The sequence below is a fragment of the Vulpes lagopus genome, chromosome 21 (genome assembly GCF_018345385.1).
Source record: "Vulpes lagopus strain Blue_001 chromosome 21, ASM1834538v1, whole genome shotgun sequence".
Lineage (NCBI taxonomy): Eukaryota > Metazoa > Chordata > Mammalia > Carnivora > Canidae > Vulpes > Vulpes lagopus.
In genome coordinates this window covers 27,164,028-27,186,005 of record NC_054844.1, presented here as the reverse complement: position 1 = coordinate 27,186,005, position 21,978 = coordinate 27,164,028, and the positions used below count along the sequence as shown (strand labels likewise).

Below are 21,978 nucleotides of genomic sequence, written 5' to 3'. Positions count from 1 at the left end.
ACACTAAGTGGTGTATCCTGGGGAATGGTTTTAGAAAGCCTGCTGGCTAGAACGTGGGGGTAGTGCAAGGTTGGAGTTTAATCTCTGCTTTTGTTGGTCCATTGTTTTCTGAGGCTCTGGACTGCAGCCCAAACCACAAATAGCCATTTCCAAAATGGATATGGGGGAAAAGACTGTGCATGCATCAGAACCAGCCTGTCACTATTAATGGAAGAGCTCCTTTGGAGCTCAGTTGCCATATTGATAGGTTGCCAGAGACCTTCTTCTAGTCAGAAGGTGGTATTATCATCTTTTTAAAAACACTCTTCTTGATTATAAAAACAAAGACCACATTGGAGCAGAGTCTCCAACCATGGACTCAGATTCATCCCTGAATCTGAGGATGAATTCAGGGATGAATCTGAGTTTTGAGCTTTCGAAATGTATCTGTTAGAATTTCAATTCACCTTTCTCAAAACTCAGGGCCCTGCAGGTGGCACGCAAAGCCGAGATACTATCACCGTTGGGAGCATTGTATTATAACACAGGCCGGTATGAAGAGGCTCTGCAGATTTACCGGGAAGCTGCGGCACTTCAGCCCTCTCAAAGGGAGCTCCGTCTGGCCCTGGTGAGCACAGTGGCTAAAGGAAACGAGGCGGGGACACACAGTTTGCCTTGTGGGGAGCTGGGTCAGAAGCCTCAGAACTGTGGGACACCTGGGCAGCTCAGTGGTTGAGCTCAGGTCGTGATCCCAGGGTCTTGGGATGAGTCCTGCATTGGGCTCCCAATAGGGAGCCTACTTCTCCCTCTGCCTGTGTCTCTGCCTCTCTCTCTGTGTCTCTCATGAATAAATAGTCTTAAAACAAAACAAGAAAAAGAACTGCAACCGGAACACTGCATATACCCATTTTCTGCATATCCATATAACCATTGTTGGAGCCATTCACCAAAGACATGGACACTAAAAAACTTTCTAAGTTTTTGGTTTGAAATCGTTTCAAACTTACAAAAATTTGCAAGAAGAGCAAATAGCCCCTGTATCCCCTTTTACCCAGATCCATCAGTTTTTAGTGTTTTGATGAATTTGTCTATCAATCCCTCATGTAGGTATGGGTGGATGCATCCATATATGTACCTATGTGCATATTTATGTATGTGTGCAAATGCATATTACTAATGCATTTATTTTTTTCATGAGCCATGTAAAAGTTACAGATCTCATGCCCTTTATTTCTAAATACTTCAGCATCTAGTTCCTGAAAACAAGGACATTCTCTAACACAACTACAGTATGGTTGTCAAATTTTAAAAATTAATAGTCGACAGTATCTTTAATTTTGATTTTTGGAAGTTTGCATTTCTGCTGTTCCTCTTCAGATAGGCAATAAATCAAACTTCTTATCTTGTTAGAAACATCATGTCCTATTGAAACCATAAAAAGATCATTTCTTTGTTGAAAAATTTACTCAACTTTCAAAAAAGATCGCAAGTCATTTCGTTGATATCTTTGGTGTCCCTGCTCTTCATGCACAATGCATGCTCCCCAAATAAATAAACAGAAACAAACAACAAACTTTTTAGCCTGTAAACTGGAAATTCAACTCCCTCTGTGAGTTGCAATCAGATGCTAAGCACTTTTTTCTGTAGTGTTTCTGGAATGCCTCTATTCAGAGATGCTTTATTTGATGAGGTGGTAACACAGTGTCTCCTAAGCCAATTCAGTGTGTTTTTCACAGGCTCAGGTTTTGGCCGTGATGGGTCAGACAAAAGAAGCTGAGAAGATGACCAACCACATTGTGTCAGAAGAGACTGGATGCCTTGAATGCTACCGCCTGTTGTCAGCAATCTATAGCAAGCAGGAGCACCACGACAAGGTAGAGCGCACGCTGGAGCTATTTGGGTTCACAGGTGGAAAATAGGGTGCACCTGAATGATTCCCAGTCTGCACATTTATGAGGCTGAGCAGTCTCAAATATCATCCGTTGGCATATCCTATCTTATGGATGCTTTTCACAGATATCCCCTTAACTCTAATATGTCCCCTTGAAATAATATTTTCTTGGCTCATTCTTGGTCTAAAGATTTTATGTGACTTTCTCAATTTGTTTTCACCTAACTATATAAAGGCTAACATTTGTATGCTTAATCATTTTCCACATTCCTCTTAATACCTTATTTATAGAATCCTTTTAACAGTCTTTATAGAGGTCAGTGACCCTGTATTGCAACTATTATTGTTTATGTCCATTTGAGAAGTCACCTAATCAGTAAATTTATGAACTGACTCAACAAAATATTTATTGAATGCCTACTATATGCCAGACAGCATGGGAGGTACCAGAAATAAAGTGGTAGAAGGAAAAGAAAAAAAATTATCTTTGTCCTCATGGAGTTTATAGCAGAAGAGGAAACCAAGATTAAACAAGCAATCACAAAACAAATGTAGAATTATAGCTGTGCTCAGTGATGTCATGAAGAGTCACGTGAACCTAACAAGCATATAATCAGGGACCTGATTGGTCTGGGAGGTTAGGTTTCCTGCAGAGTGATACAAAGGTGAATGCTGAATGATAAATAGGAGTTATTAGATGAAGGGGGATGATGAAAAGCATTCCAAGCAGGACAAAGTACATGCAAAGGCGTCACGGCAGCAAATGGCAAGTCTGAGGGATGGGCATGAAGGGGACAGGGCACTGTGGAAGATAATGGCCATAGAGGTTGCTGGAGACAACACCCGACAGGGCTTGAGGTTTGCCCTCAAAGGTTTTGTTTTTCGTCCTGGGAGAAGCTTTGGGGTTTTAAGGAGAACAACATGGTGTGATTTGTGCTTTGAAGGGATCCCTGGCTGCAGGGGTGGGGTAGTTGGTGCTGGGGGCAGAGTGAGTGCCAAGGACCTTAGAGGAGGTTATGGGTGGAGTGGACACGGGCAGAGCAAAACGACTGACCCCAGATCTTGTTTTCCTTCAGCTTTATCACATGACCTCCTTGTGGCGTGGTCAGGGACATTGTCATTGTCACTAATATAAATGGAAACCATCAGGAAAATTATTTTTTCAGGGCCACATTATTTCTCAATGAGAACATCAGAGAGAACAAAGAATGTTTTGACTGTCGCTTACCACACCAGCTACTACATAAGAGCAAATAGTGTAAATGTTATCATTTAAGTTAGTTTTTCTTCCTCTAACCTACATTCCATCTTACTTTCAAACCTGTTGCAGGCACTGGATGTTATAGACAAGGCTCTCCAGCTAAAACCAAAGGACCCAAAAGTCGTATCTGAGCTTTTTTTCACAAAAGGAAACCAACTAAGAGAGCAGAATCTTCTGGATAAAGCTTTTGAGGTATACACACTTAATAAAATTATGTTATTAAATTAAGGGATTAAAATTAATTCTCTCAATCTTTACTGAAGCATATACAGGAAAATTTAAGATCACTGGCATGTTTGTGGAGTGAAGTTACTGATTAATTGCAATGACGTTATATATTTGGTTTTTATAATTGAGTCTCTGTGTTTTACTATTTAGAGTTCTGCGGTACCTCTCGGCATTACTTTCTGAATTATCCACCTTTAATGTGCTGTTTGAAGCAATTCCACATAATTCCCTCAAACTCGTTTCTCTCTCTGCCTCTCTCACTCTTTGTTTGCCTGTAGTAACCCTCTAGTCCATCTGGACTAGTGTCTGAATAGCTTTGGCATTTCCACACAGCCTTCTAACACCCTTCCACCCAACCCCCCACGTCCCCACAGATTCCCTCTCATCTGCTAACGCACAGCCTGTCCTCCTCCCCGTGGAAGCCCATCTGGACCATGCGTTCTCCTAGTGTCCTTGTTCCCTATGAGCTTTTGCCACATTTACCGTCTCTACAAGTCATTTGAAAGTATCATGTGTTACATCGTTAGGTCTCTTTTTCCTACCCCTCTGTCCTCTCCTCCTCCCCCCACTCCTGCCGCCTCTCCCACTCCTGTGTGCACAACGCCTGCTCCCCGGTTAGGTTGGACTTCTCCCTGCAGAAAGGAACTGCTTTCTTTTATGTTTGAAAACATAATGCCTGCATCTTATAGGCATTCAGTATCTACAGCTTCCAAATAAAATTTATACACAGTTTGAAGTCAAAAAGATCTTACAAGCACATAGAAATGTTTTAGAAATACCAAGCATTTCTGGTAAAGCCGCAAGTAGGAATTAAAGAAGCCATAAAGTTACACTATATATAGCATGAGAAAAGTAAAATTTTAAGTGATATTATTGTTTTTGAAAACAGTGAGTTGATTTATAAAATATTGGAAGGCACATGTAAAGATCTTTGGGAAAACTAACTTGAACGTGAATTCTTAAACAGTGGCATATTGGAAGCAGAAATTGTGTACTATTCTCTGCCCTGTGAAGACTTTTTTAAAAAGATTTATTTATTTATTTTAGAGAGAAGGAGAATGCTTGAACAGGGGATGGGGCAGAGAGAGGAGGAGAGGGAAAGCAGACTCCCCACTGAGCACAGAGCCCCACCGCGGGGCTCAATCTAAGTCCCTGAGATCATGACCTGAGCTGAAGTCAGGAGTCAGACACTTAACTGACTGAGTCACCCAGGCACCCCTGCCCTGTGAACATTTTTAGTACCTTAACATGTGAACATTTTTTAATACCTAGCACGACAATTTAATGAATCTGTAATTTCTTAAAAGATTTTATTTATTTATTCATGAGAGACACAGAGAGGCAGAGACACAGGCAGAGGGAGAAGCAGGCTCCATGCAGGGAGCCCGATGCGGGACTCAATCCTGGAACTCCAGGATCATGCCCTGGGCTAAAGGCAGGCACCAAACCGCTGAGCCAACCAGGCATCCCTGAATCTGTAATTTAGTTGTGAAGTTATTTGGTATCAGTATCTGTCTGTATCTTACACATTTTATTGAAAACAAAAGTAGGGGCACCTGAGTAGCTTAGCCAGTTAGGTGTCTGCCTTCAGCTCAGCTCATGGTTCTGAGACCATGGGATCAGGTCCTGCATCAGGCTCCCTGCTCAATGGGGAGTCTACTTCTTCATCTCCCTCAGCCTCTCCCCTGGCTTGTGCTTTCTCTCTTTCTAAAATAAATCAATAAAAAATTTTTTTAAAAAAGATTTTAACTAACTAGTTGCTTTAACTAATAAATCAAATAGCCATTTTAAAGTGGCTAGATTGGGGTGCTTGGGTGGCTTAATTAGTTAAGCATCTGACTTGTGATCTCAGGGTTGTGAGTGCAAGCCCCACACTGGGCTCCACACTGGGTATGGAGTCTACTTAAAATAAGTTAACTAATTAATCAATCAATCAGTTAATTAAGTGATAGATCTATGAAGGAAGCAGGTGGGGCTGTGACCTAATAATCGCAGTTACAGTGTGTTAGCATTTTTATATATGATTTACACATATTAAGTAATTTAATCTTCTCAACATATAGGTCATACAGGAAAACTATGATCATTGTCTTCATTTTACAGTTGAAAAAAACTGAGACTCAGAGGTTATGTAACTTGCTTAAGGTCATGGAGGGTAAAAGACGGAGCCAGGATTTAAATTCAGGTTCTTAATTTCTATCCTAAACTCTCATCTCTGTTGATATAAATTAACCCAAGAGACACATTCTTCAGGTTTATTTTAGGAGCTCTTTAAAGGTATAGTTTCTTATTGTTTGCTTATTTCTCTTAAAACAGAAATGGAGGAGGGACGGGCCAGATTCCATTCACTTTATAAATCTGTTCATCAATGAAAATGGCAAAGAGCATTAAAATATACACAGATACTTAGCTTTGTAATTGAAGCAACTCTCTTAGCCTTTAGCTTTATTTAAGGTGATCATTCTTAACTCTTAAATTAAGACCCAGTGGTGAGCATGCCAGTGATGTAAAACAACCTGCAAAATATTACAAATATGCCTCACAGATGTTACGTTTAATGGGATACACATTTCCAGACCAAAAGAAGTATTTGAGAGATAAGTAAATATCTTCAGACATTTGAAGACCTTGTGGCAAAAGAAAAAGGAAGGCTTTTTAATGATTGAAACCATCCCCTAGGAAAATGGATGTCCTCAAGGAAGAAATGAGCGTCTTGTTACTGCAAGAATTTCAGCATAGGCCGAATAACCAGGCTAATGATATTGTGAAAGGTGATACTACTAGGGCTGAGCTGAGTGGGAAAACACTAAATTCTAAGATTCTGTGATTATTAAAAAAATATTCTTAAAAACTCCCATCTATAGAGAAAAGGCCAAAGCAGTTTTCTTGCAGGTCAAGGCCAGTGAGAAATGATGCACTATAATAAAATCACCTGGATTCCCTGCAGGCATCCTCAGTGTCTGCAAGCAAATTACACATTTCAGTTTCCTCCACTTCCAAATCATCAGTTCTGGAAAATAATTGAAATAAACGGGAACACCTGTGAGCTAGAAGTGTCCAGTTTCATTGTGTTAACCATTTACATTCTCATGTATGAAGAAAGTGGTTGCCACCATCCTGTAGCATTAAACATGGGTTCTCATTTCTCAACCTGAAGATGTTTTTTATCTATTTAGAGCTATAAAGCAGCCGTGGAGCTAAATCCAGATCAAGCGCAGGCCTGGATGAACATGGGTGGAATCCAACACATCAAGGTAGGAGAGTAATGCCCTTCCATGTGGATGGGTTTTTCTTTGCATTTTTTCTTTCTGTCTTCTCTCAAAAGATTGAGAAAATATTGTTAATTCCCTCTGTGAATTATTTAAATGCCAAAACCTATAGGTGTTTAAAAGTGAAACTAGGGCAGTTTATGTTCACTTTGTATTATCTACATATTGAATGTCATGAAGTCATTTGAAAACTAAATCTATACATTAAATGCCATGATTTTATGGAACATAAAGAAAATCATATATACTTAAGAGAAATAACGTACAGCAAATAAAATTTGCTTATGTGAACTAAGCCTTGTTGGAACTTCCTGTAGGTCATTGTCCTACAGCTTAACTCATGGTCAAGACCACAGTGTTACTTTAAATATTACTTGATTATTTCTTGTAACTAGTGTATCTTTTACTCCCTAGTCATTTACTGAAACATAAGGTTGTTCTTGGGTTTGATTCTTGGTTTTTGTTTTTCCAAAAGAAAAAGCTACCTAGGAGCAAATCATTAAGAATGACCCTTGGGAAGACTGCTGTCTATAAGCAATGAGCTCAAGAACTCACTATCACTCATTCATTCATTCATTCATCTATTCATTTGACAAACATTTATACAGAGCATGTTATGTGCTAAGTACTCTTTCTTCAGACACTAAGAATAGAACACTAAACAAGAAAGGCTGAACTTCCTGTCTTCATGGAGCTAACATTTAGGAAGGGAGACAGGCAATAAATAAATAAACACATACATGTATGTATATATACATAAACATACCATGGTGCAATGGAGAAAGAGAGAGGGAAAGAAGATAGGAAGTGCCATGTGGTAAGGACTAAAATTTAAACTTAAGGTGATTAGAGAAGGCCTCACTTTAAAAAGTGATTTTGAGTAGAGACCTGACAGGAACAAACCATGTGGCAAAACAAGAAAAGAGCATGTGCAAAGGACCTGAGGTATGAGAGTACTTGCTGTGTTTGAAGAACAGGGAGAAGGCAAATGAGATAATATGGTAAAAGTCAGGGTCAAAGAAGTCACAGGGCCAGATTGTGAGAGCCTTAAAGGGGAGTGTAGGGTCTTCGCCTCTTATGCCATGCCAGATGTGTTAGGGAGAAATGCCATGGTCTGACATGTTTTAAAGGATAACTCTTGTTTAGCTAACCTATTTCCAGGCTTCTATCAATCTTTATATTGATAAAATAGCAATATAGTGATTATCATTTGAACAAAAGTCTAATAAGGTTTACTATTAGAAACTGCCCACTCTCAGAAACACAACAAAATACAAAGGTGACTCGTGATTAGATAGCCAGAAGGGGATAATGGGATAGTTATGATGTGAATGCCAGCCATGCTCTAATAGAGGGACAAACATGACATTTATCAGAGCAGAATAACCTGAGCTCTGACCTTAATGATCTTCTCAAGTGTCCAGCAATATGAAGTTACTTTCTTTTTTTAAAGATTTTATTGATTTATTCATGAGAGACAGACAAAGAGAGAGAGGCAGAGACACAGGCAGAGGGAAAAGCAGGCCCCATGCAAGGAGCCCGATGTGGAACTCGATCCCAGGTCTCTAGGATCACACCCTGGGCTGAAGGCAGTGCTAAACTGCTAAGCCACCCAGGCTACCCTGAACTTACTTTTAAAATAGTAATCTAATTTTAAATATTTAAATAGTTTGTTAAATAGTTATTTTTTAAGTTTTTTTTTATTGGAGTTCAATTTGCCAACATTTAGCATAACGCCCAGTGCTCATCCCTCCAAGTGCCCCCCTCAGTGCCCATCACCCAGTCACCCCAACCCCCCAAATAGTTATATTTTAAAATAATATGTTCAATATATTTTTAGATGGCATGTGCCTTCATTTAAACCAATAGGTCTGGTTGTTAATTTAAAAATAAGTAGGGGTGCTATGTGGTGAAGTTGTTTAAGCAGCCAACTCTTGGTTTCAGCTCAGTAGTGATCTCAGGGTTGTGAAATCAAGCCCCATGTTGGGCTCAGCGTGGAGTCTGCTTTGGATTCTCTCTCCAACTCCCTCTGCCCCTCCCACTCATGCTCTCTCCCTCTCTCTCTCTCTCTCTCTCACTTGCTCTCAAATAAATACATGAATCTTTTTTTAAAAAAGATACAATAAGTACATTCAAGACTATCCAAAAAAGCTGGAAATATAGGAAAAATAGTACATTCATTGAACTCTCAGATTAACATGTAAATTCAATGGTTTAAATGTAGAGGTACTTCCCCTGATAAGTGTCTGGAGGTTGAAGAAGGATCTATTGAGTGTTACTTTAATGTTACAAACACTAGGGACGCCTGGGTGGCTCAGTGGTTGAGCGTCTGCCTTCAGCTCAGGGCCTGATCCTGGAGTCCCGGGATCGGGTCCCACATCGGGCTCCCTGCATGGAGTCTGCTTCTCTCTCTGCCTATATCTCTGCCTCTCTCTGTGTCTCTCATGAATAAATAAATAAAATCATTATAAAAAAATGTTACAAACACGGATTAAAAATTAGTTTATGCAGTTTTTCATCTTTGCAAACATTATGTATGAGATTGAACAGTATAAAATTGCTATGTTTGGAGTTGAAAAATCATCTACTATCAGTGAATTCATGTGATACAATCCAATATAAATATATAAACCAGGCACATAACTTGGATATGGTCATTTACATGGCACCATTAGGATGCAAGATTATTATTATTGGGTCCTAAAGAGCCATCATTAATTTTCCATCCTTTGTATTGCCAGCTAGTGTGCACATCAGCTGTGTTAGCTCATTCCAGGCTTCACATCCTTCCCCGAGCCTGGGTGTAGCTTAGGATACTGAGGGCTGTGGCAAGGTTGGAAGCTACAATAAAGCTTTGCAAGGAGGTGGCATGAAGAGATGAGAAGGGAGTTGCCCCTTGCTTATACTGCTTAGTAATAAAAGATAATTATTATGAAGCTTTATAAAGGATGAAATGGATAGACCAAAAAAGCTAAAATAACTTTTTTTTTTTAAACAAAGAGTCACATCAACTGGGCCATACCACAAAGTACTATTTTTAGTACTGTCCCTATGTGCATTTTCTAGAATGGCATCGTGCAGTAGAACTCTGATGTCAGAAATGTTCTATATCTGCGCTGTCCAAGGCAGCAGCCACTAGCCCCTGTTGCTGATGTGCCCTTAAAATGTGGTTGGTACAGCTGAGCAACTGAACTCTTAATTTATCATAATTGATTTCAATTTGAATAGCTATGTGGCATGGTGGCTATCATAATAGATAGCACATTTCTAAAATTAGAGAACTCAGATTCCCTATCTTAGCATCTCAGAATTGGGGGCATTGAATCAAGGGATATAACTTTAAAAAAAAATACAGCTTCTAGTTTAATCAAGTAAAGAGCAATTTGAGTGAGAGAAGATAACTCCAGCAGTAGATTTTACGTGAAAGAAAGCTGATAATCAGAGAAGGAAATGCCAAGGCACCGAGCTGAGGCCTAAATTCAGATAAAACTGAGCAGAACAATTTCAAAGTCAACTGTGATACAAACAGTTTGAGAGCACTCTAAGGGCAACAAATGTTTAGTTGTCTACAGGTGTGTGCTAAACCTAATAAACATCACAAGATACTTGGAGGATAAATGCTGGAGTTGAAAAAAAAAATAATTGAATGTAGCAAATCCAGGTTCTCACTTGTTCAGAATTCTGTTTAGCCTCTCATGAGAATCAGGGTTAATAACCAGAAGTGTTTCCCTTTGTGCGTGTGTCAGAGCCTAGATTCCCAATGTACAATTTCCTTTTCTGTCATTTCCACTCTCTTTTTTACCAGTATGTTGAGTGAGTACTGTAATAAATAGATGGTGTTTGCACAAGGCTGGATGGTCGTTTAATAATGACAACAATGGTAGTATCAGATTGAGTGCTCGCCCAGCATCAGGTACTGTCTGTCTGAGCTCTTCACATGCATTAACTCATTTGGAGGATAGTTAAGCATTCAGTATTAGTTGCTATCTAGTACTTTCACCTAGAATCCTGTTTTAAATTGTGATGGGAGTTCAGAGAGTAACCGGTGTTCATCCACGTGGAGGTTTGATTGAGAATAAAATAGAGTAAATTGAAATTTGGGGGAGTGGAGAGAACTCTGACCATCATGGTTCTGAGATGTGGCAGGACACAGATCTGAAAGAGGGTGGACCAAATAAGAAAGGTAAAATTTAGTAGCAGAAAAGGGCCATGGGAGACAATAATTGTGACTAATTTGTCCAGAACCATCAAGGACGGCACACATGGTTTCCAGTTAGAAAGCCATTGAACAAAAGCAGATGGGGCCAACAGAGGGTGGTGACAGGTGTCTTTAGCAGGTCAGGAGTGACATGCCTTCCTTCCTGCTTTAAGAGGATCCAGGAGGTTCATATTGTCACATACCTTGGGTACATTTGATTCTATATTCTTTTTTTTTTAAAGATTTTATTTATTTATTCATGAGAGACACAAAGAGAGAGAGAGAGAGGCAGAGACACAGGGGGAGAAACAGGCTCCATGCAGGGAGCCCGACGCGGGACTCGATCCCGGGTCTCCAGGATCGGGCCCTGGGCCAAAGGTGGTGCTAAACCACTGAGCCACCTGGGCTGCCCACATTTGACTCTATATTCTTTTTTTTTTAATATTTTATTTATTTATTCATGAGAGACACAGAGAGAGAGAGAGACAGGCAGAGAGACAGGCAGAGGGAGAAGCAAGCTCCATGCAGGGAGCCCAACGTGGGACTCGATCCCGGGTCTCCAGGATCGGGCCACCAGGGCTGCTCTGACTCTATATTCTTATTAATTTTTTTTTTCATTATAAAAAAGCTTGCATTTACATTAAAGCTCATATTAGGCAAAAGTTGCTTTTATGTCGTCAGTCGGATATTAAAATAATTTCTACCATTAAACAGGTATAGTGGATTCCAAACTATATAATCATCACTACTTTTGCAGTTTCGAAAACATTTCCCACAATCTCCCTCCTTCCCCTCTCTTTCACTCTTTCTCTCTCTGGATGTCTAGCCTTGGCTGCATTGACTACCAAGGAATAGCGCCAACCCCACGAGAGCACTATGAAATGATCGCCTCATAACCTACATTAGTAGAATTGAAAATCTGTTTTTCTGCCATTTCACCTTACGGTATAACTCTTATCCTTCACATTCTCCAGCTGGTCTGGTACTTAAAACAAATGGATTCTCCAAAAGCACCAACAGATAAGGGAAAATTATCCGTGCAGACAGGTTTCCTTCTAAGGACATACACGTTAAACTGAGCCAGAAGGCCTGCCTCTTGGTCTCCCCATTCTCCAAGAGCTGTCTCATGGATCAGAATATAATTGTTTTCTTTTTTTCTCCCCACAGGGAAACTATGTGTCCGCAAGAGCTTATTATGAGAGAGCCTTACAGCTGGTTCCAGACAGCAAACTCCTGCAGGAAAATCTCGCCAAATTGGATCGCCTTGAGAAGCGATTACAAGAAGTTCGAGAAAAGGATCAAACGTAGCAGCATTTGACCCCGTCTCGTTGGACAGCGCTGGTGCCTCTGGAAGAGGAAGAAGTGATGGAGGCCTTCACATCAGCAGTAGCGCAACAGAGAAGCTTTCCCCTCACTCTGAATTCAGGGAGGCACATTTTGGGACACCTGCTGGTAACCCTGTGCTGAGAGACTTGCATTTCCCCGGAAGAATACAAAAGGAGCAGGAGCGAGAGGCTGAGAGGAAGCAAAACAACTACTACACACTTCGCAGATTTTTGTTGGTTTTAATTCCAGATTTCCCTTCATCTGCTTCTCTGCTTTCCCAGCCTTAGAATCTAATTCTATCTCTTAATGTAGACTTTTATGTCCCAGAAATAGAGGCTTAAAATGCTTTGAAGGCAGAGCAGTTCTTCTTCATGAGATGAGATGCTTCAAAGAGGATAAAATCTCTGGGAGAAATCATTTGGGAAATTCCACCAAGAAGTAGCTCATTTAGTTCCCCAGAACTAGAGCTGAGTATCTAATAGTTTTTGTAGAATTTTCTGGGATATATGGGGGAAAGGGCTATTATCAAGTGAGCTTTGTCTAATATCCCCCTGAGGATATTGCTAGAGCCCAAGTGAAGAGTAAATGAAGTTTCATTCTGATGCAAGCTTTTCCCATTGCCCAATATATCAAAAAGGAAGCTTCTGGAATTGTGTATGGGTATTTTATCCCTAGGGGAAAATCAAGGATCTTGGTACCCCTAATTCTTTATGGAAATGTTTCAGATTATTTTAATTTTATTACAAGTATTATTAGAGTAGTGGTTCTGCTCTAAGATTTCAAAAGTGCTTTTTGAATTATAAATGTTTCTCTGACTCCACATATATTGTTATTTTGGTGGAGAAAAAAATAGTATATTCTACATGACAAATATTAAAGATATTAACTAAGAGAAATGTTCTACTTTGTTATCTTAACATTCAGTCATCCAGAGATTTATTATTTTTTTGAAAACTATATTTAACCATTGAAAAATCTGTACAGTATATCACAGAATCTTCATAGACTAAAACAGCTGGAAGGAGCTCTATTGATTTGTCTACTGAGGCTTAATGAGAACTCTGTGCTTTAGAACATGACTAATGGAAATCCAGAATGCTTGGTTCTGTATTTGTTAATTTTGGAGATTTTGTGAAGAATGCTCAAAAACTCTAGGGAAAAAATGTCTAAATTCATAATTTAAAAAATATATATTTATATTTAAAAGATAGAGGCAGCAAAGTTAAACTTACAATTTGACATTTGTTTTTTAGTGTTATTTATTTCATAACTTATAAAATATTTAATATATATACACACGCACATTTTTTTCTCTGTACATAGTAGGTTTAATAGCAGCTTTTAGAAGTGATCATACAAAAATTACAAATCTAAATTACAAAGTAAAGTTGTGACAGCCCCTCAAAAAATTCATATGGATTATTCACTTGCTAAAGCTAAAGAAATTAGGAATCTGACTTCGGTGTTTGAGTGATAATATATTTTGGAATTGAAGAAATTGGAACACCTGATTCTAATTTGGTCATTATTATAAATTTTACAAAAAAGAAAAGAAGAAGAAGAAGAACCACTCTGGGGAGCCAGGTGGCCTGCAGATGTAGTAGCCTGAAAGGCACGCAGATTTCACATGCTCAGGCCAGGGCAGGGTAAAAAGCCTGCTTCTTTTCAACACAAAATCAGGAAGTAATGCCCCTTGGTGTTATTATTTTTTTGTCAAGGTAAGTCTAGTTAAAAGAACTTCTTTGGAAAGGGATGTTGCAAGGAATGTTTTAAATGCAAAGGATTGCAAATTTGAATTAGCATACATGTATTTATGTGCATCAATAATCCAACAGTGTATCTCTTGCCACTAAGATCTTCTGTTTCTAATAGTCTTTCAACCTTATATATCAGAAATTTATCCAAAATTCTATTTAGAATATTTTCATTCTCAAAAATAAAAAAAAAAATTAAAAATTTTTAAGAAATATTTTCATTTTCCTCAAAATCATACTTTTATACCCTAAGGCCAAGAAATGTACCACAGTGTTCATTTTAAATGATCAGTCCACCCCTAAATGGAAAAAACATGAAGTCCTAGCTAAAAACAGTATCTGAGACTTAATCACAACTTTATAGAATAATCTGTGACCAAAATCCACACTTAGGAAGTTAATGGAAAAGACTAAGCCCCAAATTTTGAAAAACAAAATTATGCCTTACTTGAAGTGCTGCTAAAGGTATGAGGGTACATTAGTGGGAATGATTAAAATGGTGGCTACAGCCTAAAAGTTTCTGAAGGAAGGGGTCATGTGGCCTTCTGGAGATTGGTTCTACCTTCTTTTGGGTGCTTTTCTCTCTCCCCATGACTTCTTGTGTGTGTCCCTCCCTCCTTCCCTCCCCTGTCCCTCTCCCCACACCCAGCAATCTCTCCCTTCATTCTGTCCCTCCCCCACTCTTTCTTACTGTCACTCTGGCTCACTCTGTGTGCGCACACTGGCATCCCTCTGAACATTAAAAATAAGCACTGTTTGTTGGGTCAGATATTTTTATCCCGATTTAATAATGTCACTGGGATGTAGCCAATGAAATAGTTTTCATAGTTAAATGGTGCCTATAAGAAAATAAATCACGTGTTATTTTTCAAAGATATTAAGTGTATTTTATAACTATTTTTATTTGGTTCTTATAACATGAACTAATATGTGGAATTCATTCTTATCGATAAAAACAGAGTGCCCTGGCTAGTCAAGGAGATATATCCAGATTTCCCTAATAAAAGCATTTCCCTAAAAATAAAATAAAATAAAATATAAAATAAAATAAAACCATTTCCCTAATAAAAGCTTGGCAGGAGAGGTGATGGCCCCTTTCTGAGATGGGACCACAGAGCCAGCCTCATGGACTTGCAGTTCATGTGGTCCCTCAGGGTCCTGCCCTCAAAAGCCCGCTGTGCTTGGTTGAAGGCTTTGCTTGAAATTCTTAATAGTTTTTGAACGAGGGGTCCTGCAATTCCATTTTGCACTGGATCCTTAAATACATAGGGTGCCCTCGGGAGAAGGGAAGTTGGCTGAGGACAAGACAGGAGTTGCTTTAGTCTGGCTGAACCCTTGAGCCAATGATCAGAATTTCATCTGTGACTGTGCTACTCTGAGCAGCACTTTCTTTTCTTTCTCAGCTACATTTAGAGTTCCTTGACTATATCTATCCCCCGCTGACTGCCCATCTACCTAACCTGTTTTCCTGTCCTACCTACAACCGGTCCTCCTTGCCTTTAAGATTCCCAGTGAGTGGCAGTCCTTTGATGTGGGAGCCTCGAGAATGGCTCTACAAGTTTATTTCAACCTTAAGAATTCTTCAGGATTTTTTTAAGTGACCCAGATGTTTTCAGGCTGTTAACAGTATTCATAAAACACGGTTCAGTGACGTCACCTGGGTAAACTAAACCAAAGATTCAAATACCTTGGAGGAAAAGACATCATATCTTAGGGAATCCTGAGATCCATTCTATTGGGTTTGTTTATTTTGAAGTTTATCACAAAACATAGAGGATCGCCAGCACTTTAATTACAGCTTCCTAGAATACCTCACGGCCCCTAGCAGGAGACTGTGACATGCACCATAGATCATCCCTCATTTGACACAGGGGTTTGTGGTGGGTGTACAATGTCTTCAACAGGACTAAATGAGGAAATCCAAACTTCTCTACAAACCGACCCACAAAAACTGTAACTTGAGGGGGAATAAAAACAAATGTGGGGCTTCTCACTGTCTCTACTAAACATTCCAGAGCCACATTCAGCTAATAGTTGAGAAGTATTCCTTCACACAGGGGCTTTCGAGCCTGGCTGGACTGAGGGGTCACCTGGGGCCCTTTGGGCATCTTGGAGAGGCCGGCTGCCCATATGCAGCTAGGCTGGAGAACCACTGCAGTCTCCCAACTTTAATGGAACTTTTATGTTTAAATCTAGACTAAAACAAGCCAAAGAAGTCTAAAAAAATGATTTATGGCACAGCTGATTGGTTGAGACTTGTTTCAAGATTGACAAACAGATGGGTCAGGTGGGGTGGTGTGCACTTGTGGTAAATGGAGTATAATTTGACTGTACATTTTCAGAATTCTTGGTTCTCAGAGGAAGAGGAATTACCATTTTTATACACAGACAAGGCACCCAATATATAAAACTCATGTAAGGTGTTCATGGCATAGACTTTATGCCTATACTTCTCTCTTTTCATTACACACATGTCAAGTTTTGTTCATCGTTTCTTAATTGTACTCATTAGAGTCAGTTTCTGGGGGAAAAATGAAACTTTTGATCTGATGTGTGAAGGATGTGCATCTTAGACAAATAAATCTATAGGATATTAGTAACAATAATCAATGCCAATGTACTTATGGGTGGTTTGTTTTTAATTTCTTCACCTAGTTTCCAAATCACCTTTACTTAGATCTATATCTCCCAATAATAGCAAAACATAACTTTCTGATATCTTTTGGCATTTTAAAAGAACAAATACTTGTCAAATCTTGCATTTAGGTTGAATTGACTAAGATAGAAGCTCACAATACCATATATATTATATATGGAAATATTATAATTTTTTATGATTATTCTTGAAGTTTTGATGTAAAAAAAATCTGCTGAATGGTTCTTCAATAGCACTGAAAAACAAAATACAATCAAATTCAAATACTTATTATAATTAAATTTAATTAAATACAATGCTAATAATTATTAATACTTATTAAATACTTGCAAGAATAGCATTCTGCATTATTTTTTGTTTTTAGTAGTCATTAACTTAAAGAGAAGAAATAACTACAAGAAGTAGTTACAATATCAGCAAAAGAAGTGGTTATAATATCAGCAAAATAAAAATGACACAACAGAATTGATGACTTTAGTGTCTATCAAATGGCTTGTATGAAAATGTACTATTCTCATCCCCAATGATCCTTTCAGTTAAAACCTTTTTGGGCATGTAGCTCATAAAATCAGCATCCATTACAATTTTGGTTATTATTAGTTTGTAAGTTTAGACCACCATTTACCCCAAAATGGAAAGATCGGTTGATGTCCAGAAATCCAGGACCCCATCATCAATGGTGCAAGTGGTGTATATTTATATCACGTTTGGAGGTTTTCCAAGGTGCATAACATCCTTTTGGGGTTGCCTTGCTGGCCCAGAAGAGGGGTGCACCGCCAGTCCAAGAATCAGGAAATGTGGGTGGTAGCACTGGTCTGCTATGGAGGAGCCGCCTCACCCTGGGCAGATTACCAGGTGTCTCAACCTATCACCCAGGGAGGGATTAGTTAGTTCTGTGGAGCTGTCAAGTTCCAGAAACCAGACAGAAAGCCCTCTACCTCTGAAGAGATAGCTGATCAGCGTTGCTCTTTTTTTAGAAATTCTGAAGATATTTAACAACCATAAAAGCGACTGCACTGTACAAGTGCTTTAATATGGCAGAGATAATTACTCTTTTTTTGCAATCTGTACGTAGAAAAATTCATCATTTTGTTATGTTTCTAGGGAAAAATATTTTTTAAAAATTATATCCAAAGGAATTAAAATATCTGTTGTATTTTAAAGCAAATGGCTTGCTTTTATAATGTGGAAACCATCTGACTTGCTGTGACTCGTGCTGATCCCTCTTTTTATCAGGGAGAAAATGACTTGCATCAGGTTCTTTTCATGTTGTTATTTCCTACTTTGATCAGTTGTATATAAATGTACATTTTTGTTAACTTTTGCTGTGCCAGTTAGAAATATATTTCCCATAAACTATACCTCCCATTTAAGTCTGATTATGTACACTTTGCCTAGGTCTTTCCAAAATGAAATTTATGTAAATGTTTATTTTATATAAAATATAATGAAAATAATTATGTCTGCTTCAATCTCTCAAGTACTCCGTGAGCAGTCCCTATTGAAATCCATGTCACTAGCTGGTGTCTGCCTCAAAAGAAAGAAACTTTTCCTTCTCTCATTCATCCGTTGCATTGCATTGTTCTGCGTGTTTCGTGTCTGCCCTCTTTCCCATACCTCACAGTGACTATTTCAGTCCTTATGTGCTCCTGATCTTTTCCTCTCATCTTGCTGAAGAAATGCCTCACCTCTTTCTGCAGAAAGTAAGTAAAAAGTAGAAAACAGATATTCTCTGAATATCCTTGCACCCCATCTACAAACTTAGCTGTACCCAATTCTTTCCTCCTATTACTACAGTGGAAGAAGAGGGCCCTAGGCTCTGGATTTTGCCTCTTGTGAAGCTTCATTTCATCCTTTAAACTTTTTTTTTTTTTATCTTCAACTTCTTTCTTCTGACTTTTGTGAATTCTATTTGGAGACACATTTACCGATAACCACCATCAAAATCATTTGGGGGAAAAAAAGATTTAAGTCTTTCCTGTATTTCTTTTTATCTCTAGCTACTACCACACCTCTCTTCCTTTTCAGTCAAGCTATTTGAGTGAATTGTCTTCACCCATTCTTTCTACCTCCATCCTTCCCATTCCCTCTGCTTCACAGAGATCTTTCACTGCAACAAATAAGCAAATGAAACTGCTGTTTCTAAGGCCACCAAGAATCCCCTCAGTGTTGAATCTTGAGCCTCGTGGGACTTCGGAGAAGATATTAGAGTTTAGACCAGTAGTTTATCAGGGATGGAAAAAATTGTTTACACAAAACATGATTTGCCCATGATTTGCTCATTGATCATAGGTTAGTCACTAACACTCCTATTTTTACAACTCTCCTTAGAGTTGGGGCTTCCATTAAGAGTCTTGGAAGACCTCCAAAAACACATCATTATCCTGCCCTACCTAATGAAGAAGATGTATTCACATTAAAGGCAGATTTCCCACACATCACAAATCCAATCTGGGGCAATTTGGCCCACTCTGTCCCTTGACATCATTTCCATATATATATATGAGAAGACTCTCATTTAGATGCTGCAACATCGTCACAAACAACATATTTAAACCATCATCTCATTGGCAGATTTAAAACTAACAACCTATTGGATAGATTTACAATTCCTATTGAATGGCCCCTTTCCTATTTAATGAGAAGGGATTATTTTGTTAGGCTTATAAGGGACCAATCCTCAAAAAAAGAACAAGGTCTCACTTCAGGCTGTGAGTTTTGAACTCTGGAAACAAAGGGAGTTGTGCTATAACAGGAAATGAGACCATGCCCAACCCCATGGAGACTTCTGGGTATGAAACAAACCATTGATTATCCCGCAAAACTGTGCATCACATGTGGAAGAGCGCAAACTGCCAGGATCTGTGGGCCTCAAGAGAAAGCCATGAACTTGAACATTGTGGGTCCAACTGTACTTGCCTATCAAGTGAGCATTTTTCTTTTCCTCTCCCATTTTATTTGGTAATGACTTTGTAGCGGTTTTAATGGGACCTCCTCTTGCTAAGAAGAAGTAGATATTTGGGTCTATCTGGAGGGGCCTGAGCTTTTATTGGAGAACAGTCTGCCCCTGGGGCAAGGGATGGTTATGGTAATCCTGGTAAGATCATCACAGTGAAAGCAAAATTTAAAGCTGAGGTGGTGGAGCACCTGGATGGCTCAGCAGTTGAGGGTCTGCCTTTGGTTCAGGTCATGATCCCCGAGTCCTGGGATCCAGTCCCGCATTGGGCTCCCCCCGGGGAGCCTGCTTCTCCTTCTGCCTATGTCTCTGCCTCTCTCTCTGTGTCTCTCATTAATAAATAAGTAAAATATTTTTAAAAAAGAAAAAAAAATAAAGGTGAAGTGGTAGGGACCATGGGTTAGGCACCCACCATACTGGGGGATTTCCTTTGCAGTGTTCAAGCCTGGAGGTACAGGGCTTTCTTTCCTTTCACAGACATGCTGCATACCTTACCAAGCCCCCTCCCAGTGTCACCTAGAGCTTGAAACCCAAGCTTGAAACCCAGAAGCTATCTACTCAAGGTGTCTATGCAAGGTGTCTTTATTTAAAATAAATACATAAAATGGTGCTTGCTATTCTCGAGAACAGTGCAGTCCAATAGAATTTTGTGTGCTGATGGCAGTGTGCTTTATCTGCTCTCCTCCACTAGCCACAGGTGGCTATTAGCCTCACTGTGACTGAGGAACTAATTTTTTTTTCTTAAAGATTTTATTTATTTATTCATGAGAGACACACAGAGAGAGAGAGAGAGAGAGAGAGAGAGAGGCAGAGACACAGGCAGATAGAGAAGCAGGCTCCATGCAGGGAGCCCGATGTGGGACTCGATCCTGGGACTCCAGGATCACACCCTGAGCCGAAGGCAGGAGCAAAACTGCTGAGCCACTAAGGAATCCCCAGGAACTAATGTTTTTATTGTAGTTAATACTAGTTTAAAAAAACCTGTCCCACTAGAGTCCACTATAATTGGACAGTGCAGCTCTAGAGCTTCTTACTGTTGTAAGATGTGACGTAATAAGAAGAGAAACACCTTCGAGGTTCGTGAGATAGGAAGGTTTGAGACTGTTTCCAATTTCAGTGCCAAATACACTCTGCAAGCTTTTCATCAAAAGGTGCCCCTTTACCTTCTGTTCCCTTCTGCAGTTTCAGGGGTCATTGTCCCCAGCTGCTTCTCACCTGCCTGTGTCTGTACCTGCATTCCCTCCACCTTGCCTGTCTTCTGCTTTCCTGTCCATCTGTCTACTGCCTGCCTGTCTTCCTAATTTTATACCTCCTTCCTTAAGGAGATTTTTATTTCTCTTTTGCACAGAAGTAAGACAACTGGGCCCGGGAGATTGTTGTCCACGTGAGTTATATTTGGAATGTCCACTGAGCTTTGCCCTAATTTTTTTTTGATGAAACATAAATCCATTATACATGCTGGCTTTTTTTTCCCTCTCCCCACTGCAAGCTACCTATGACAAAAATAATACTTGTGGGGGAAAAATGCGGGCATGATCATCTTACCGATGAATTCATTTTAATAATTTTTACAAAATATTTTATTTATTTATTCATGAGAGACACACAGAGAGAGGCAGAGACACAGGCAGAGGGGGAAGCAGGCTCCATGCAGGGAGCCTGATGTGGGACTCCATCCTGGGACCCCCGGGATCATGACCTGAGTGAGCCCAAGGCAGATGCTCAACCACTGAGCCACCCAGGTGTCCCATTTTAATAATTTTAAACGGCAGATCCTACTGCTTTGGCTCATTCCTCTAAAGCTAATAAGATAGCCACCCAGGGGATCCCTGGGTGGCTCAGCGGTTTAGCGCCTGCCTTTGGCCCATGGTGTGATCCTGGAGACTCCGTGGAGTCCCACATGGGGCCTCCTGCATGGAGCCTGCTTCTCCCTCTGCCTGTCTCTCTCTCTCTATCATAAATAAATGAATAAATCTAAAAAAAAAAAAAAAAGACAGCCACCCAGAACAGGGATGGCAGCCGTAAACCTGATCTTTCATACCCAGTCTTCTAGAAAATTCTTGAATGTCAAGGGCTTCAACAAGCTTCTTAGAAGGAGGGGCAGGACCACTAGTCCCTCCCTGAGCTTTCCAGAGTCTTCTCCCTTCGCAAGTCGGGCCTGCATGCTGCTTGCATGGGTAACCAGCTTCCTCGGGCCTGGGCTTGGGCCACACTCCCGGGTTTGGGACCGAGTCCCCCTGTGCTGAGCCTTCCGGGCCACTGACCACCCTGCTCCGGGACCCGCGCACCTGTGAGGGGCCTCACCTGGCGGCCCGAAGGCGGGGCGACCCGGGGCAGGTGCAGCGCGGTGGCGGCTGGAGCCCAAGGGTCTGCCCCACGGGGCCAAGGGCGCGCTGGCCCGGGGGCTTCTGGAGGTCAAGGTTGTACGCCCTTGGGCTAATGGAAAAACAGCCCATTAGA

The 21,978-nt window shown here is 40.0% G+C and overlaps 1 protein-coding gene across 3 annotated transcripts in view; it reads left to right on the top strand.

Annotated features, from left to right (window-relative positions):
• The window catches only part of TMTC1 (transmembrane O-mannosyltransferase targeting cadherins 1), a 265,261-nt gene extending 252,213 nt beyond the window's left edge, over window positions 1-13,048 (top strand). For all 3 annotated transcript variants that reach the window (XM_041735889.1, XM_041735890.1, XM_041735888.1), the window contains 5 exons: window positions 463-607; window positions 1,716-1,853; window positions 3,201-3,323; window positions 6,536-6,613; window positions 11,994-13,048. In XM_041735889.1, coding sequence (XP_041591823.1) covers window positions 463-607; window positions 1,716-1,853; window positions 3,201-3,323; window positions 6,536-6,613; window positions 11,994-12,134 — 625 coding nt within the window. In that variant the 3' untranslated portion in view covers window positions 12,135-13,048. The remainder of the gene's footprint in view (window positions 1-462; window positions 608-1,715; window positions 1,854-3,200; window positions 3,324-6,535; window positions 6,614-11,993) is intronic.
• The last annotated feature ends 8,930 nt before the right edge of the window (window positions 13,049-21,978 follow it).